The following is a 19,571-nucleotide window of genomic DNA, read 5'->3' as shown; positions in this document are numbered from 1 at the left end:
CCTGCCAATAGATCCCTTTCACCCTGATCTTACACCCTCAACCTTGAATGTGCCGCAGAGGATCAGCACAATAAGGTTAAAACGATTTTAAAAAATATTGTGTGTTCGTTGTGTTGTGATGAAAACGTGTGGCGCGCTCTGCAGATGGATGTTCAGGGACAAACCAATGAGAGCACCGGGGGTTTCCCCACCCTTCCTCCACGCCAGAGAGGCCGCCCTCCTCCTCCTCCACCACCGGCATTCCCAGTATGCACCGCGGACACAGCAGCAAAAAATAGTCCGCTAACGAAAGCCTGAGAAAAGGGAACTAGAAAAAAACGGGGGGTAGCTCGTCTGCTAGATCCACGAGTCGCACTGTTATTTACCGCAACCAGAACTGCTAACATGGCTGACAGCGAGAAACTGGACAACCAGCGGCTGAAGAATTTCAAGAATAAGGGCCGTGATTTGGAGGTAAAAGTTGCGGCACGGTGCGCGGCGTGGATCTCCTCTTTTCCTCGCCGCCGCCGCTGCCCTGTTTCGCGGCCAGCTTCGGCTCTCGGCGTCCCTGTGACGTCGTTTCTAATTTTCCACCATCGGGGAAACTTTGAGCCCGAAGCCTCGACCGGGGCCCTCGCAGATCACATTTATGTGTCTCAGATTGCTGCGTGCGGCCCTGTAGGGGTTCAGCGCGGTTTCTCTACGCCGTGAGACCGCGCTGGTTATAAAACATGTCAGAGAAGCTAGTCCAGAGTTCATCGCCTCCGCTGGATGTGCTGTGCTAGCCCGCTGCTAGCCAGGCCCGCGGGGGACGAGCTAGCTTAAGTGAAGCATATCATCCACCGCATCGGCTTCGCTCGGTGTGTTAGCGAGTGGAAATGTTTAATTTAACACCTCGAATGACATTTAATCGTCGTTATCGGTATCTTTGTGGGGGTATTAGCTTGATTGGCTAGCGGTAAATTAGGGTTATTCCGGCTGTGCCGCTAGCTAACTTGCGTGCTAGCTCCGCTAACGCTAAGCTCGGCGGTGCTGGTGGCTGCAGTTCCACCCATCCCCCGTCTTTATCACCAAAAACAATGGCGGAAACCAGTCGGTCTCTTCGCCGGCCATTCACCTGGGGTTTTTCAAGCCGCTGCATATTGTTAAAATTACATCATGCGCTTTGCCAACAGTGACACATGCTCGGGAAAAACAAGGTTATCGTGACCAGCTAGTTAACGCGATCACATGACCGATGGATCAAAGCTACACCTCGGATCCATAAGCTACCGGTTGATCTACAGACAGACGAGCTTCGTGCACATGAGCCGGATTTACTCATACATCCTGTTTGACAAGTAGTTTCTGTAGCGAGGTTCACCTTTAGTCTGTGTCGCCTCCTTTTCACAACACGGACATTACAGGCACATACGTTCTCAAACAAATACGCCATATGATCAGCTGCAAGTTTATCGTCTGTAACTCACTCGATCGGCTGCAGTCTACCGCCAAAGTCCTGAAATAACCTTCAATAAGTTTGTTAATTTTTCATGGGTGTTGATCCGGCTTCAAGGCCCTTTTCAGAAAATACAATTTGCAGTGACTTCGTATTGAGATGCGATATTAATGTTGTGTATAACAGTGCAAGTAGATTCAATATTAATTTCACCTTTGTTATAATATGGTTGAAGAGCAAGATGAAGAAACCTCAGCAACGTTTCAAAAATGTTAACCCTAACCCTGCAAAAACTGGCTGTTGAAATCTTCATGAATGTTGAGCCTCTTACAGTCGTGTTTGCTATAATCTGGCCACTAAGTGTTTTTCATCATTATCGTCATGTTTCTAATGGGTAGATCACAAATAGAAATGATATCCATCAGAGAATATGGGCATCAGTGGTCTAGTGTCTTACAGTAACTTAAGCTGAGTCATATTTGGTCAGATTCATGTTGGCTGCTGTCATATGCAGTGTGTGGGCTGTTGACTTTGGGCCCCCAGGTATGACCAAGACTGCTGATCAGCTCAGGTCGCACAAACAGGGCTCCTGATTTCAGACTGTGCCTGAATTTCCTGTCATAGCAGGTGTCACTCAAGGGAAGGTTGGGATTCAAAGTTCCTTGTTTCATGATGCTTAAATGTGATCTTTTTCTCCCACAGACTATGAGAAGACAGAGGACTGAGGTAGTGGTGGAACTCAGAAAGGTAATCACATAAGTGTTATATAGTTGAATCTACTGCAAACCCCGAATGACTGGATCATTTGTACAACACGATTCAATTCTGACCCTTCATCTGCAGTTTATCCTTGAAGTATTGTACTGAAAGATCCTGCTGGAATATGCATGACATGATTTTTCTGTTCCCTCCGCCACAGAACAAAAGAGATGAGCACCTTCTGAAGAGGAGAAATGTGCCCCATGAAGACATCTGCGAGGACTCTGATGTCGACGGAGATTTCAGATCGGTACGGTTGTGTTGTTTTGTGCTTTCGAAATACGTCTGCTGAGAAACTGAGTCGATTATATTTTTAGGTTTTGTCCTCTGAGGACAGAGCAGTGTATGATGGCTCCTAGAATGTACAACTGAAGCAGTGGGACTGACAGCTCATGACGTAGAGTCTGCTGACTGATTGACCAAGAGAGTTTTTTTACATTAGGTCCATCTCACTGCCTCAATACCGGAGAGGTTGAGGGACATGCTGGCGTTTTGTCCATGTGGTGCTGTCTTTTTAGCTTCCCTTGCTCGGTGCCAGTAGGGTGGGGTGTGTGTGAACAAACATGCAGTTTGTCACTGTGTGTGCTGGTCGGCGTCTCATTTTGCTGAAGTAAGACACCTGTTTCCTTTGCAACTTCCCTTGTAGAATAGTATACGCCTCTTTGGGGGTTGTGTTCTTTTTTTGTTGAAGTTTTCAAGGCTTTTTGGACACAATATTTTAGTTAATGTTTGAGAGAGAGCCCTCTGTTGAAGTATATCCTGGCCTGGTTATGTAATCTCCACAGTGAACACAAGTGGGCAGTTTAATCTTAAATTTTTAGATGACAGAATTCCGTTACTATGTTTGAGTTGGTGTAAAAATTATTTTTATTGTAAGTATTTGTAGATTTAGGGTTAGATTAAAGTATTGATAGTACTAGTTCTGAATGTTGTAGTTGTGAAATGTGCAGCAAATGATTTGTAATGCACATATTGGCTTGAAAATTATCCCTCAGCTTGGTAAATTTGAGGCAAACATTCTCAGGTAGTTGGTAATATTACCACAGGTACAAGGCTAAATGAAGTTATATGCAATATATATTTTCTTAATTTTTCTCTTGCACCTAGAGGGTCAAAGCTCGACATCAAATTTCTCAGTCGTCATCCCTTCTCGTGTGCAGTATGGGCACTCGTCAAACTGACATGTTTAAGAGCAGCAACGTCACATAGAATCGATCGATCAACAATCTCACCATCACTGAAGATCTGAGTGTGGTGCCATTGCTGTGTTAAAATGGTCACTCAGCAGTTCTGAAATCCAATCACAGTAACTGCCTGGTGGTTCTGAAGGGGCTGCTTAGCAATACATCAACAACGACGTGCTGCTCTGACTCACTGCATGACATTAGAGCGGCTTGTGTGGAAAAGCTTGCTGGTCATTGTAGTTTTAATACTTTACAAACCAATTAATGCAGTGAGACTGTTCAGTCTGACTAAAAAAATGTGTTGATTGTGTTGCCTTTTTCTTTTTTTCCAGTTTGGCCTATTGTGGGCAGCTCTCTCTAAGTGAATCATTTGCCTCTGAGCTTGTTCGACTAAAAATTCCCTTTTCTGATCCATCAGATGTTTCCTGAATCCTCACTCTCGCTCAGCATTCTTTTTTATTTGTCTCGTTTCCTGCCTTAGTTTTTGTCACAGCTATTTTTCCCCTGGTTTACACAGCCGCAAAATGAAAATACACAAATATTAATCTGCTGCAAGTACATACATATTTGCATTCAGGGCTGTATTTGAAAGTTATTTCTTAGTCCCCTGCGTCTAAATTTGTGGGTGCACAAGCAATAAGCTGCAACTGGAGGCTTATCAGTAGCATTCGCCAGCTTTATAAAATAAGGCCCCACAGTCTTAGAAAGTTACTCATTGAAAGTGATACTCGGGGGTCCACACTGGACCCTGAACTCCCTGAACTCCCTGAACTGGACATCAGGAAAAGATGCCAATTGGCAAATTATCGTGCTGAACGCTGGGCTGCACATCCAGGCTGCTGACCGGCAACAACACCACATTGGTTCAAACTAGATTGTTAGTTACTACTTGTTTTCCTGATGGCATTTCTTAATCGCCAGCCTCATTGTTTTCTGCTTTGTCAACTTCACATGGAAAAGAAAAACTAGTCCTCCATGCAAGGCAGGAAGCTCACAGATGTCTGCTTGCCCCTGATACACGCGCTTCAGGGTATTGCTATGGCATTTTTAAAAATGGGTTCTGCTGTGTCTAACAGTGTTGACTTCTTTCTTGCCAAGCCAACATTTTATTATTCACCAGTTACTGATCATCCTATAAGTGTTCAGATTATATTACATGGTCTTGGTTGATAACTTTCGGAAATGTTTCTTTTTCAGCAAAACACCTCCCTCGAAGCGATAGTACAAGTAAGTAAGATGTTTGATTTATATGCTTGTCTACTTTGTCATTTTGCTTGTCTTAACCCGGTGTGTTAAAACCAGTGTTGTAGCACTTGAGTCCTTAAAACCAGAGCGTGTGACTCGACTTAGAATTAAGTTTTGATGACTCAGACTTGGACTCAATCATCGACTGTATTCAAACTTGCTTCAAGCTTTGAAGTTAAAGATGAGGACTCAGAGTTTCTTTTTTTTATTAGTCCATAATAATTTTTAGATAAGATATTGATAGATCTATTCATATTGTGACATTGTTCAATTATATTCTAGTTTGTTCATCTTACTTTTATGGATTTTATCAAGTTAATAAATCCTGGATGACCCTGGCTCCGGTCATTGGGACACCACTTAGATTTCTCTTTGGTGTTTTGAACTTGGACTTGAACACTCTTTAAATAGGACTCGAGGTTTAGTGACTCGACTGCAACACTCGTTATAACTAAACCGATCAGCAACCAGTTACCGATTTTTATGTTGTGATAGTAGATCTGTGTATTTCTTAACTTAGTCAAGCCATGGAAAACAATTGAAACTACAAATTAAGTTACAAATGAGATTTCTAATGAAAAAGTTATCTCTTTCAATACAGGCCATTGATTTTCACCAGTCTACCACAGCATTAAAACCAGTGACCTGATCTAATGCTGTGGCTGATAGGCATATATTGTAAACATTTTACAGCATTCAGCTTCTAGTGACATGATTTATTATTTAGAATGTTGTGTCTGACTCAGTCTCCTTGTGTGTTGTAGAATGCCACCAGTGATAACCAGGGCGTCCAGTTGAGCGCTGTTCAGGCTGCAAGGTAGGAACGAACTCCCCCTGCACTCTTGGATTTGTCTTATTTTGTGAAAATGTGGATTGCAATTGTGTTACTACTGTCTTTATCATCAAAACCTAGTTTTCATTCTGTGTAAACAATACTGATGCTGTCTCATTGACAGTATCTTTGCTGTGTAACAGTAGCAGGTTGAATGTAATCAACAATCACATCTGGATCCCAAGTGTGTTTGTAAGCCATTGATTCTGCACCAGTGCCTCGTCTTAAGAGGTTTTCTGATTAAAATTGATGGCCTCTTACGAAATACATTCACTGTTGCAATTCCAGGGCCTCAATGTTTTTCCAGCTTGGTTAGACAGCAGTGATATACAGTAAGGGTGCCCGGTCTGATTAATGGACATTGTAAATGGCGCTGCGGCTCAGCAGTGCAGCCCTTGAGAAGTTGGTTCAGGTGTATTCATGAAGCATTTTCAGGTTCCACGAACTATTTGTCTTTTATTCATGTTTTCTGTGAAGTCTGCCCTGCAGCTTTAGTTAGACATTTTTAAGATGCTTTCAAACCCAACCTGATGTTGCATCATATGCTGGGTGATTGACTTGCAATTTTAAGATGACTCATCATTCTTAAGTTTTTTTTTTTTCTCTGTATTTTTTTGTTTTGTTGGAATGTGTCTGTAAAGTTATGCGAGTATGACAAATGGTCCCCTGTTTCCTCTGCTTCTGCAGGAAGCTGTTGTCCAGTGACCGTAACCCTCCCATAGACGACCTGATCAAGTCTGGGATCCTTCCTATTCTGGTCCACTGCCTGGACAGAGATGACAAGTAAGCCGTCTGTAATTCTGTTTGTCTGCATGTTGCAGTGAATCATCCTGCTTCGTGTGTGATAATTATAGTACAAGTTAGAGCTTTTCCCTGATCATGTTGAGTTTATGTACACTTCAGAGTTATGTAAATGAGGCAGCAGGGTTTTGGCCCAGGCTGCATGTGAACGGTGTTGCAGTTATATAAATGTGTCCTAGTTTCACCTTCGAGGAGGGGCGGAACACAAATGACTCATCAGTATATTCATACTGTTTGACGCCCTGTCCCAATTGTACAAATTTGTACCACTGCCTCTGCTGGTCATCAATCTTACCTCTCTCACCTCTCTGCAGCCCATCTCTCCAGTTTGAGGCCGCCTGGGCTCTTACCAACATCGCATCTGGAACCTCAGAGCAGACCCAAGCTGTGGTCCAGTCCAGTAAGTCCAGTGACTTTTCTCTCCTCTTTCTGTTCCCTTTATTTAATTCAGTCACTTTTTTTGTGCATCTTTGCTGTATTTAACTAAGATTTGCTTTATTTTGGTGAGGTATGCAGTTGACGGTGGAAATATAAACGTATTAATATATTTATTTGAGCAGCAGTTTGTCATGAAACTTTAAAAGCTATATATTTAGTGTGTTTGAAGGATTTCCTTTTGCAAAACCCTGGTCTGTCGTGTTCACAGCCTTATTTTATTATTTTCATTTCCTGATAAAGTGCTCATATTATGGCTCTCGAGTCCTTCCCTCTACTTTATTGTGTCATATCTTTCTAGTAATAAAGTCTGGTAAGTTACAAAGGCCTAAGTCTGTGGCAAAGAGGGGAGTCATCTTCCACAGAGAACACTGTGACATGAAATATCCAACAAACTCTCTGATTGACCAATCACAAATGAGCAGGCCAGCTGACCAATAACAGCAGATTGGGTTTTTTGGGAGGTTGGCCAAGAGCTCAAGCTGAGCATTTCAGACAGATGATGAAATAAGATTCACCAACAGTATGACCATAATGTGCATTTTGAACATTTCAGCTCCTAATCCCATTCTAGTAGACATTTGGATTTAGATAATCAACCTGTAAATGGTCAAAATATGGGGACTTTACTAATATTTTTTTAACAATCGCATCCTGTTGTCAGTTTAACATTTTCAACAAAAAACTATCAGTATTTCCTTAAATAAGTTGGTCATTAGTGCTTTTCTTTTTCAGTAGACCTGTGCATCTTTGATCACTACTTTACTGAGTGCATTGCATGATGGTTACACGAACCATTGAGCAATGTTCCCACTCACCACTTACAATTACAACTAGCCCCATTTATTATTTAAATATCTACTGATGATGCAAAATGTTAAACTGAGGGAGCAATGCATGCTCTTACAACCCCTAGAACCAGGCCGGAGTATAAATGATTTAGTTCTTATTAAAGGTATTCATATGTTCCATGAGGTTGTACCTGGATGAAAGCAGCACATCAGATCATTAGATGCCAGTTGTTGAGTAATATCTTTCTCCTTGTGTGTAGATGCTGTGCCACTGTTCCTGAGACTGCTTCACTCTCCTCACCAGAATGTGTGTGAACAGGCCGTCTGGGCCCTTGGCAACATCATAGGTGAGTCTCTGGTGACGTGAACATGTGTGTAATGGAAATAAATGCAGTTTGCCCAATGATGACACACGCTCCCTCTGTGTGTTATATCCAGGTGATGGTCCTCAGTGCAGAGACTACGTGATCAGCTTGGGCGTGGTGAAGCCCCTGCTCTCGTTCATCAGTCCCTCCATCCCCATCACCTTCCTCCGCAATGTCACCTGGGTCATGGTCAATCTGTGCCGCCACAAGGACCCTCCACCACCTATGGAGACGATCCAAGAGGTGTGTACATGATTTTTGCAGAGAAAATGAGTGAGCTGTCCCACACTGTAAAGAACAGGGTGATTGTGAAAAAGCAGTTTTTCAAAATGTATGGGTGGGAGGACGGTGAAGGATCACGTCCTTTATCATTGCACTTGCAAAGAAACATGTATTAGGTCCCACATGTTAGAAGTAAGATGTCCTAAATAGTGAATGCAAAATACTGTCTTGTATATTTTTATGTGAACGTCTTAACTGCCAATTTGGAACATGTTCCAGCGTGTTCCAAACTGGCAGTTTTATTAACAATCTTCTATCTGACTGTAATCTTGGTTAAAATACTGCGTACAGACATTAGGATGGTGCTTGACCTCTTAATAAAACCTATAGGATTGCTATAATATTACTGCCAATATTGATGACTTTTGCAATTACAGTATTTGTTAGTATTGCAGTGAATGCTTTCATACTTCTCCTGAAATCTAAGAGACATTTGTGTATTTATTTGCCTTTGATGGTCAGTGAAAGTTGAGGAAGATTAGAGCTGTCTACCTACCTATGCTAGTAAAAGGTTTTTATGATGCTATTTGGTGCAGAAAGGAAGAAAGGTGCAGCAGGTATTGCAGAATAAGTGACTCTGCAGCTATGAGCAAATCTGTATGGATCACATTGGAATGTTTTTTTCTCCACATGTGACTTTTTCTTTTCTACATTGATTTCTCAGATCCTGCCGGCTCTCTGCGTGCTGATCCACCACACCGATGTCAGTGTGAGTATACTGAATTTAAACAGCCTGTGGTGCCATGGCCCTTTTGATGTATTTCCAGAAGAAATTCCCTAATAAATCATCACTGTCTCATGAAGTGTGAGAAGGAAACAAAATATATTAATCAGTGTTTTTTTTCTGCCTCTAGATCTTGGTAGACACAGTGTGGGCTCTGTCCTACCTGACGGACGCCGGGAATGAGCAGATCCAAATGGTCATCGACTCTGGGATCGTCCCTCACCTGGTCCCTCTGCTCAGTCACCAGGAGGTCAAAGTTCAGGTATGCAGAGGAGAATAGTGCTTTTAATATACCTACTTTGGAAATACTCTTAAAAGGTGATTTCAGCCATATTGTTCATTTTCTATCAGTTAGTGCTGACTGAGGGATTCTTAACAATCTCTACAGAAGAATCAACCAACATGTAGTAATTACATTTCATTATATACATCCAAATAAGTAGCCATGTGCTAACTGTGCTGTCATTTCCATGTTTTATCATAACATTGGATAATTGATAAACGACAAACACTAACTAAACTCTGATAACAAGAGTTTTGAAATGTAAATTTCTTTTTTCGCTGTGATTGGACTTTTACTTTTAAACTCCTGAATTCTAGCTACGAGCTACAACAAGCATCTTTGAGTATCAAGAAAGAGGTTCTCTAGAAATAAATGTGTTTTCCTCTTCGCACACAGACTGCAGCGCTGAGAGCTGTTGGAAATATAGTGACTGGCACAGATGAACAGACCCAGGTGGTGCTCAACTGTGACGCCCTCAGCCACTTCCCTGCCCTCCTCACACACCCGAAGGAGAAAATCAACAAGGTAATCCGCTCTCCTCTTCTTCCTCCACACACACACACACACACACACACACACTGACGATCTCAAACTGCAACATCAGTTATCTGGAAGTGATGAAATCAGAGACTTGGTGCCAGTGTGCATGCTGTGTGAGTGAAAATAGATGGCAGATGGCTAATAGTAGGACTTCATAACTTGGAGAATCGCGAGGATGATGACGGCGACGACGACGGAGAGGACATCGGCAGCTGGGGGGGTTAGAGTTAGTGAGACAGGTTGGGGAGGGGGCGGGGTACTAGTCTGTGTGCTTGTGATTGAATGTGTGATACCTTTTGGGTTGTTGGCCAAAGGGTGCTGAGACCATGTGTCCCTGCTGATATCGAAGTGCATCTGAGTCCAGTCACTTCTTAAAACGAGGCCTCCTTTGTGACCTGGACGATGATTAGAGCCTCAATGTCCACCCTCGCCTCGCCCACAGCACTCTGTCTCGACCAGGGGTCACTCCCTGAGTGGACCTCTGGGTTCTGATCCAGTTTAGATACTAAAAGTCAACCTCCCTTGAGAGGAATGTGCAGTTTACACAATCGGATTTCCCTGACTGCTTCCTTCTGTCAGGTCGAGGGTGGGATCACCTGGGTTTTGGGGGTAGAATGAAACCTGTAAACAAAATCTGTCTGCAAAACATTTTTTTTTAAAACTGCTCTCTGGTCTTGGTAGAAAAATGTAACGTGCTTTCTGTCCTGTAGGAGGCAGTGTGGTTCCTGTCCAACATCACAGCAGGCAACCAGCAGCAGGTGCAGGCCGTCATTGATGCCAAGCTAGTCCCCATGATCATTCATCTGCTTGACAAGGTTTGTATCTCTTCCCTTTTAATGTACTGCATCATGTGCAAATATGTGCTATACGATTCTTTGTATGTCACGTGTTTATATGTCTAACTTTGATTGTACACATATTATAGGGTGACTTCGGCACTCAGAAGGAAGCTGCCTGGGCCATCAGCAACCTGACAATAAGTGGAAGGAAAGATCAGGTAAGAAACCTTTTTGCTTTATAGTATTTTAACCTGAAACAACCCTGCCTTTTCAAATGCTTATTTCTTTCCTAACAGTATCTTTGTAAAACTGTAATAAATAACAAGTTATTGAATTGAAACAAATACTTCTGAGTCATAGAAATGGTGAAACAATCTATGAAGCAAAGAAAAAATAGGCAGAACCACAGGTTTTAACAACTGGGGCACACTTAATGTGCTGGGATTATTTTTGCCAAACCACTTTTAGCAATTTTATTATTTGGGTCCAAAGTCTCAACTTTGAAATGGGGAACTTTTAGAACAACAAAGATGAAGTATTCCATCCTTCTCTGACTTATCAGATTACTCATACATTGTACAATTGCCCCTCTGCTGTCTGCAGGTCGCACACCTTATTGAGAAGCAGGTGATCCCTCCGTTCTGCAACCTGCTGACTGTGAAGGATGCTCAGGTCGTGCAGGTCGTCCTCGATGGCCTCAGCAATATCCTCAAGATGGCTGACGATGAGGCTGAAACGATTGCAAACCTCATTGAGGAATGCGGAGGTGAGTTTTTTAATTAATTTTTTACTAACTAAAATAAAGTGTTAATTTGATGTCGATTGTTGTACAAACTGGTGTTTTTGTCCCACAGGTTTGGAAAAGGTGGAGCAACTCCAGAACCATGAAAATGAAGACATCTACAAATTGGCTTATGAAATAATCGATCAATTCTTCTCATCTGATGATGTAAGTATTATTTCAATGTATATATATTACATTCTTCCATTTTGATTTAGTTAACTATTTATCATGCCCAATGACATGTTCCAGTGGCATATGGTAGAAATGGTCAGATGACAATAAATACGTTTCCCTGTTGTCAGCCACCCAAGACTTTTAGCCACTTAATTTAAGTCATTGGGCTCAATGAGGCTGTGAATCTTTATTTTCTTTAAATGAGTTGATCACCACTGGTGTTTGATCCACCGTCATTGCTAATACTGCTTTGCACTGTCTCATTCAGATTGATGAAGACACCAGCCTGGTCCCAGAAGCCATCCAGGGTGGAACTTACGGCTTTAACTCAGCCAACGTGCCAGCCGAGGGATTCCAGTTCTAGACGGCATCTGGGGTATTCTGGAGTTTTGTTCACGATGCAGCACTCTGTTCAACATAAAAAAATTAGGAGAGAAAGAGCGAGCGAGAGAGAGCGAGAGTGTGAGAAATTTGATCCATTGTGCTTAGCTCGTGGGATCCATGGCTGCATCTTATCTGAGAGAAAAATGTGTGGATTTCATTTGGCATTCCAGGGGAACCAGCCCAAATGAAGTTTGAGATGGCGAGTGGGTGCGAGTGAGAATGAGTGGCTACATGTTGCAAAAAAGCAAAACATCTACATCGAATGCGTTGAAAGACATGCCGACATAACTTCTGTGTTATTGGAGCTGTCGTCTTCGGAAAACTACTTCAAATGACAACAAAAACTCGATGTCTGCCCGGGGAGAACCAAGGACATCCAAAAATAAGAAATCAAGAAATGAATATAACTATAATTATGAACTGAGATGAACCACAAACCATCACAATTCTGCGGTCCTCCGACTCGAGAGGGCGCCACCCTCAATGTGCCCCTCCCCCAATCGGCCACGCTATCAGACATGTGTGTGAATGGACCCATTGTGTATGAATGTCTGGACTCAGTGCTGAGGAGCCAGGTTCATCTCCTCCAACAAGACGCCCCCCCGATGGGGCACCATCCTCTCCCCCTGGTGGGCGGGGCCAGGAGTCCGACTGCGCGTGTCGCATGTGCGAGAGAATGGACGGATGAGTTGTGTGTGCTTGGCTGCGTGCGTGACTGGAGTATGCAAGGCTGGGTGAGAACGCATGCAGAGACGGGTGGAAAAAGAAACAAATACAACATCTGAAGAGAATCAAAATTGAGAAACGCAACAATGAGGTTATCAAAGGTTTCAGGAAAGAAATTCTGCCTTTGAAAGAGAGGCTGATCCTCTAAATCCCTAAAAGGAAGAACTTTGGATATGAAAAAAATTCGTCATCACAAGGATTTTTTTTTTCTTTTTTTTTTTTCTTTTTTTTTGAATTATTGTTATGTTAGTATAAATTGACACTGGACAATGCTATTGGCACGAGTGGAGCAGCAGTGCATTGTATTAAGATGCATTTGGTGGCTTTTGGGCTTTTCTTTTTGCCTCCAGTGTGTTCCTTTTTATGATACTTTTTAGTTTCAGCTTTTAGTTTCATCGCTTCTGTAAAGGTGATTGACGATGATCGTATTCCACCCTCACACCACAAACCTAACCTACGCACCAGAGATGGGCTTGATGCTGTGAAATTCTGACACCATCACTATAATCAACCAAATGACCTGTTCCCCTTGTGACACTGAATTATTTGTCCTTCAATTTACAGCAAAATCACTGCTTTGCAGTATTGTTGCCATAGCTTTGACTTATCACCAAGGGAGAAAAGAACAATGGCCATTTCACGTAGGATTGTGAATCATAACCTTTGCATGTACTAAACTATAGCACAGTTATTTTTAGGGTATTTTAGTTTCCTTAGGCTGTGGATACAGTGTAATTTTCTTTTTAAGTAAAACTGTGCTTAAATGTTACATGTTCCCCCTTCCCTTACCCCTCACTAGTGTCCAATTTGCTAAATAATCTTTATGGTTTTGCACATGTACTGCAAAGTGAGGCCTGAAGTCTTTCTGAAGGAGTGTTGGTCGGTTTCATAGGTTTTGACCTGCCAGCAACCTCAACAATATGCATCACTCAACCACAATCTTTGTTGTATTTCTAGAGTAATCCAATGATGCTTTTTAGTGATACTTGAGAAAATCATGACTATTTCAGGAGCAGGCAGTAATGAATCTGCTAATGTATCTCAGCTAGACTAAGAGGGGACTCAACCTCCCGGTTCTCAAGGTCAAAGGGGATTTGGGGAATTGTCCTAAATGGGTTCTCCTGAATAATAAATAAACCCATGAACAAGTTTGCTGTACATTTAGTACCTTGCAGTCCTTAGCCCCGTACTCCTCTCTCCTCCTATACCAGCTAGGTGTACAAGCTTACCCTTTTTCATTTTTGTGTTAACTTCAAACACTGTAGTAAATGATTACACATTGTGCTCATAAACCTTCTGTTGAACATAGGGGTATTTTTTTTGCAGCATTCCTTGTTAGCAAACATGTGGTTTCAAATCTAAAATTATTAAATGGAAGGAGAGGAAAAAAGGTGATTTGCTCCCAAAAAAAACAACTTTTTGGGGGGAGATAGGCTACAGGATAGGTTGTCTTGGAGAAAATAAATAGTGAAACCCAAATCGAGAGACTGTGTGTGCGTGTGTGGTCTGTTGTGGAGAAGTGGTGTGATTTACTTTTTTTCTCTTATTCAGATTTTCCACCTTTTTAAAAAATACATAAAACATCCAAACTCCCTCGTTTCCCCCCCTCAGCCGTTGAGCTGGAATTCAAATCGAGAAGGGGCGCACGCTGATTGGCCGGGGAGACCTCTTGTGCGCATGCGTCCTACCAGACCAGGGAAATGATGCATTCGCTGCAGCTGTCGAAAGTAGTGATCGAGGAGAAAACGTCACATACAATTAAACTGAAGGCTTTTTTTTTTATATATCGAGAGGGAAACAATCGTATTAAATCCTGAACGCACTATACATCGTTTAGGATTCAAACGTGCTCTTAAAGTTTTATATAATGTAATATATCCGCCTCCTGTTGCTCTACGGAGCCGGGATTTACTGCGAGCACTTAAAGGCAGCAGGAGGAACAGGAAATGAAGGCTGTGTTGTGGAGAAACACTTGGAGCTCCGAGCAGACGGTGAGTTTCTATCCAACATGTCTCGCTCAAACTTCCTTCATCGTGTTTGAACTCTGTCTTCAACCCTATAAGTGAACTGTACGATAAAACAAGCGGTCGCCATCTTGTTGAGAAAGTGTCCGCGACAAACGTAACGTGTCTCGTGACGCTTGTTTTTATCTTGGAGAGTTGAGTTAGCTTCAATCCCAGATAAAATACTTTTACTCTTGAGAATCACTTTACACGTGTATTGAGGTTTTCGCCTCATGAACCTTTTTCAAAGTGCGTTACATCTAAACGATCAAAGTGACCACACGGGGTCAAAGTGACCGTTAGCTTACATGTGGAAACAGAACTCCTGTTTAAACGTCCTCTTCACACGCGGAGTCACTTCCCACAGAGTTCAGTGTGATGAGGACGAAGCCCCAGCAGGACACCGGTCACCTGTTTGAATCTGGGCGCCAACATGGCTGCAGGTTTAGTTGTTGCACAGCTGAACCACATTGTGTGTCTGTGGCCGCGGGGACCGGCTATGTGCTGGCGTGAGGCCTCCTATTGTCACCGTAACAGGCTGTAACAAGAGGAGACAACACACACACCCCCCACACACACACCTGATCCTGTAACAGGAGCTCAACTGTGTTTTGGGCTGTTTCATTGTTTTCCAGATAAAAGATCTTCTCTGCTTGTTATTAGAGCTGGGCGATAAAACCATATCGATAATTATCACAACATTTTCATCAATAACAATTCAACTAAAGTCCAACATGTACATCACAATATCTTTCTCATGCATTAAGCAAGGCCATAAGAAACTAACACATCACTGATCCACCTCTGATATGTAAAATGTTTACGTGTTAGTTGTAAATACTTCAACACTTCAAGGAATAATGTGATATCGTGTCAATTATCAACATCGACTGACTTAATCTTCAGATTTCTGGTCATATCGTGCAGCACCTACTGTTACCTATTTCTTTTATCGAGTAGCACTAATTATAAAATACACCTGTACTATCTAATTCAATCCAAAACAACCAAGTCTGTCTCAGTCTTTTTCATGATGCTTAGAATGATGCACTTTTTGATTCTTTTACCACTGAGGTCATAATTAATTGTTCATACAAATCAAGATAAACAGGATAACATTCAAAGAAATTGGTTAATTGAGAAACAGTCAGTACTGTGAGTGGGAAGTGACGAATGTGTTTATGATGATAAATGAGGATATGAATTAAAGGAATTCTAAGTTTACAATCCACCAAACAGTTCTTCTGTATGTAACAGGTGACTGTGACCACTGGTTGTATAACAGTGTTAGTCACAGCTGGGATGTCTGGAGATGGTGATGAAATTTTGGTTTTACACAATCATGAAAATGCCACACCCGAGTGGCAACAACTCGACTTAACCGCAGCTAAAAAAAACATCATATAATCTGCTTCAACACAATGTGAACAGGTAAAATGAGGAAATGCCTGTTTTTAAACTGACTTAACTGTTAAATCATCACATTTGAAAATCTTGAACCTTTAATTGTTGCTTGGAAATGTGATGAAACTTTTGATTAACCAAATAGACGGTGATCATTTTCTCTTTATTCACTCTCCAATCACATTCTGTCTCTTTTTTTAATTTTTTTTCAAGTAGTCTCCAGGATTTATTCACTGTACATTTGTGCCAAGTTGAAATGTTTTGCTGGACAGGTGCAACACGTAGCTTTTCATCCGTCCTGCCAGATCTTCTCCCTCAAGTGTGAGTCTCCACCATGGACAACCTCGAGGAGGACCTGACCTGCTCCGTGTGCTACTCTCTGTTCACTGACCCTCGAGTGCTGGCGTGCTCTCACACCTTCTGTAAGGCCTGCCTGGACAACTTGCTCCGGGCGTCCACAAACTATTCCATCTGGCGTCCGCTCCGTCAGCCGCTAAAATGCCCCAACTGTCGCAGCGTGATGGAGCTGCCCGTGACCGGCGTCGACGCTCTGCCCACCAACGTGTCTCTCCGGGCCATCATCGAGAAAGTAGGAGAGAGCCACTTGTGTTCAGCTTAAACTTTTACCCACTGACCACCTGTCAGTTTGGAATCCTCTTATTGGCCGTTCCTTTTCTGCGTCAGCGTGCGCTCATGTGTGGTGTTTGTCTGTTTGCTCGTTTGCTGCCTCAGTACCAGAGTGACTGTGAGCCCCGACCTCCGTCCTGTCCGGAGCACAGCAGGCAGCCTCTGAATATGTACTGCATCCAGGATCGCCAGCTGATCTGTGGGCTGTGCCTGACCGTCGGGCAGCACCAGGGTCATCCCATAGACGACCTGCAGGCAGCTTTCATCAGAGAGAAACAGACGCCATCGCTGCTGCTGACCAGTCTCTCTGGGCAGAGATGGGCACAGGTTGGGAATCGCCTCATTACGGCTTTTATCTGAGTTGGGGAAATAATGAATATAGAAATGCCAAAGAATGCCCTTCAGTTGCGCTGACTGCCCTCTCTCCCTCTGTCAGATGTGTGAGCTCGCGGAGCAGCTGGAGCAGGAGAAGGCTCGCTGCGAGGCTCTGGTGAGGCAGGACCGACAGGAAGTGAATCAGTTTTTTCAGACGCTGAAGGCGGTGTTGGCCAAGAAGAGACAAGCGTACCTGGAGGCGCTGGATAAAGCTGGTGCTGAGATTTCCCGGGCCTACGACCCGCTCATCCACAGAGTGAAGGAAATACAGGTGTGTCTCCATTCAGAGCAAACATCAGCATTGCCACTAGATGGTGAATATTTACAATGTTCAGAGCGCATTAATAATACACTTTAAACATGATCAACTCACCACAGGAACGAATGCATTTTGGGAAGTTTTTAGCAGATGGCGGTGCACCACTGTCATTCATTATGGAAGAGTGTGTTTTGCAATTCAAGAATAAAGAAATGAATGAATTGGTGAAGTCGTTCTTCAGAATCAGTTTTCAGCTTTTTTTCAAACATGCACTGAACTCTAGACGTTCTCCTGAAATTCTCCAGGGGAACTGTATGTGAGAACATAAATGTCCGAGAACATTCTTCAGACATGTTCCCACCACAGCCCCCTTGTAAAATGTCGGAGTGAGGATACAGCAGGATTCAGTAGTAGACGTGTTTCTAATACGCAAAACTGAAACCAAAAACAAAGTATGCACAAATCTCAGGGTGAAAACGAGCTGTCATATATATATATATAGAAAACTGGCTTTGAAATATATTTTATTATATTTTAAATGTTTAACTTCCTTAAGCCCAAACTGACATCCTCACATTGGTTGATTTGTCCACAGCCCAAACATATGTAAAATTAAATGAACATTGTTATAATCATTAGCAGGTAATTGATGAGTTGACTCGTAGTTCCAGCAGCTCTGATATCAGTCTTGTGTTCTGCAGGAGAAACAGCTGGACCTGGTGTCTTTGGGCTCGTCGGTGGAGGAGGAGGAGTCGCCGCTGGTCTTCCTGGAGAAGGTGCATCTGCTCAGAGAGGGGGTCGAGGAGTTTCTGAAGACCCCTCTCCCCCCAGTGATCAACGTCAGCGTCACCCCCCGCGCAGCAGACTACCTTCAGCAGCGCTGGCCTGCTGTGACCATCGGGAGCCTGGAGGAAGCACCTGTCCCTAAGGTGAGCTGCTGTGGCAGATGTGGCGGCGGGGAGGCCGGCAGCCCGGTGCAGGAGCTGTGGTGCAAACCCAGTTGTTCTGTGGTGCTGCTGGGGCTGCTGGGGCTGCTGCTGCTGCTGCTGGCGGCGCTGTGGTTGGACCCAGTGGGAGGCGCCTCGCTCGGCTTCTCTCTGTTGTCTCGGTTCAGTCAGTTAGTCCACGGCATGAGCAGCGAACTCGCCACATCTGTCTGGGACTCGGCGCTGTCGGCATGCACAGTGATGGAGGCGGCTGTGGAGAGTTGGAGCACACAGCTGTCCTCGGCCTGGGAGAAGGTTTTCCAGCAGTTTTGCTGCATTATTTAAAACTCTGTCATCCATTGAAACACCAAAGTGAAACATGAGCCATTTTACCTTTTATTTAGAAACTGAGAAAAATATCTGAAACAGCTGCTATTTATTTTGGTCCTTGACAGTAGAAACATGGTTGTCTGACTTTGGGCTTTATTTTTTAGATGAAGATCAACACTGACCCTGATGTAGCAACACTACAGTGAATAGACCACAATGCCTTGCAGGTCCTCTTCCATTCTTTCAGTTAATAATAAACAAAGGATCATTAAGTAAACATCACAAACGTAACTGAATATAACTGAAAGCAGAATGAGTCGAAACAATTTCATCACAAAATATCTTTTATAATTGTATTAACCTTCACATTTACCTCCGGTGTTAATATTTAATCTGAGGGTGGATTTTATCCTGTAGCGTCATTTCAAAGTTTTCCAGGGGTTCCCAGGGGTGTGAGAAATGCTTTTACAGTCTAAAGAAAATGAATTTAGTTATAATGTTTTTATGAACCAAATCGTGTTGATAAGTGTTTTGTGCTTTGGTTTCTATTATGTTAGATTATAGAAACACAGCCTGACTTCTAAATTATGAAATAATAATCCCAACACAGACAAAAGGTTTTAGAAAAGCAAACTGGAGCCTTAGATATGAAATTGGTGCCTAGAGACTCTTTAGTCGCCTTTCCCATCATGCAGTGGGACATTTCAGTACCGGAGCAGTATGTGGAACGTGGATCCTGCTGAGTGGAAGCAGCCGCACAGCGGATCGGACTGGAAGCCTCCACAGATCATGTTGCAGTGATGCTGAGCGGCTCCCAGTCTGTGCCTTTTACCCATCACGCCTTTACCTCAGCCGCACCTGATAGTTTTAAGTAGTGGGCTGATTTTTCCATCAGGACCAAAACGACTTCCTCAGGACTAAAATAGCGTAATGGAACACGGTCTATTTTTAAAACATACGGCCTTGGGAAAAGCTTCAGCAGCACAACTCTGCATCCCTCAAATGTAACAGCATTTAACGCGAGCACACTTTCACTTTCCATCAAATGTTGTATTATTGTATTTTTTATAAACGTTTTCTCTTTTCCTGTATTTAAAATAAATGTGTTTGAATTCTTTAAGTCTTTGTGTTATTTAATGTTC

General features: G+C 42.9%; 2 protein-coding genes across 2 annotated transcripts; both read left to right on the top strand.

Annotated features, from left to right (window-relative positions):
- Nucleotides 1-155: 155 nt before the first annotated feature.
- Nucleotides 156-13,990, top strand: kpna4 (karyopherin alpha 4 (importin alpha 3)). Its single transcript, XM_034604359.1, has 17 exons — nt 156-453; nt 2,120-2,164; nt 2,337-2,426; nt 4,558-4,587; nt 5,370-5,422; nt 6,125-6,220; nt 6,553-6,638; nt 7,725-7,811; nt 7,903-8,072; nt 8,776-8,820; nt 8,966-9,097; nt 9,515-9,643; nt 10,369-10,473; nt 10,584-10,655; nt 11,041-11,203; nt 11,292-11,386; nt 11,664-13,990. The coding sequence occupies exons 1-17, from the start codon at nt 385-387 to the stop codon at nt 11,757-11,759; spliced, it is 1,563 nt and encodes a 520-aa protein (XP_034460250.1). The 5' UTR covers nt 156-384; the 3' UTR covers nt 11,760-13,990.
- Nucleotides 13,991-14,391: 401 nt separating this feature from the next.
- trim59 (tripartite motif containing 59) lies at nt 14,392-19,549 on the top strand. The gene is made up of 5 exons (XM_034604365.1): nt 14,392-14,497; nt 16,212-16,501; nt 16,645-16,866; nt 16,976-17,185; nt 17,875-19,549. Exons 2-5 carry the CDS (start codon nt 16,247-16,249, stop codon nt 18,442-18,444), a joined length of 1,257 nt encoding a protein of 418 aa, XP_034460256.1. The 5' UTR covers nt 14,392-14,497; nt 16,212-16,246; the 3' UTR covers nt 18,445-19,549.
- Nucleotides 19,550-19,571: the final 22 nt, after the last annotated feature.

This window comes from Hippoglossus hippoglossus, chromosome 13 (genome assembly GCF_009819705.1).
Source record: "Hippoglossus hippoglossus isolate fHipHip1 chromosome 13, fHipHip1.pri, whole genome shotgun sequence".
Classification (NCBI taxonomy): domain Eukaryota; kingdom Metazoa; phylum Chordata; class Actinopteri; order Pleuronectiformes; family Pleuronectidae; genus Hippoglossus; species Hippoglossus hippoglossus.
Note: the sequence above shows the minus strand (reverse complement) of the source record. Positions and strands in the feature narration are given on the sequence as shown.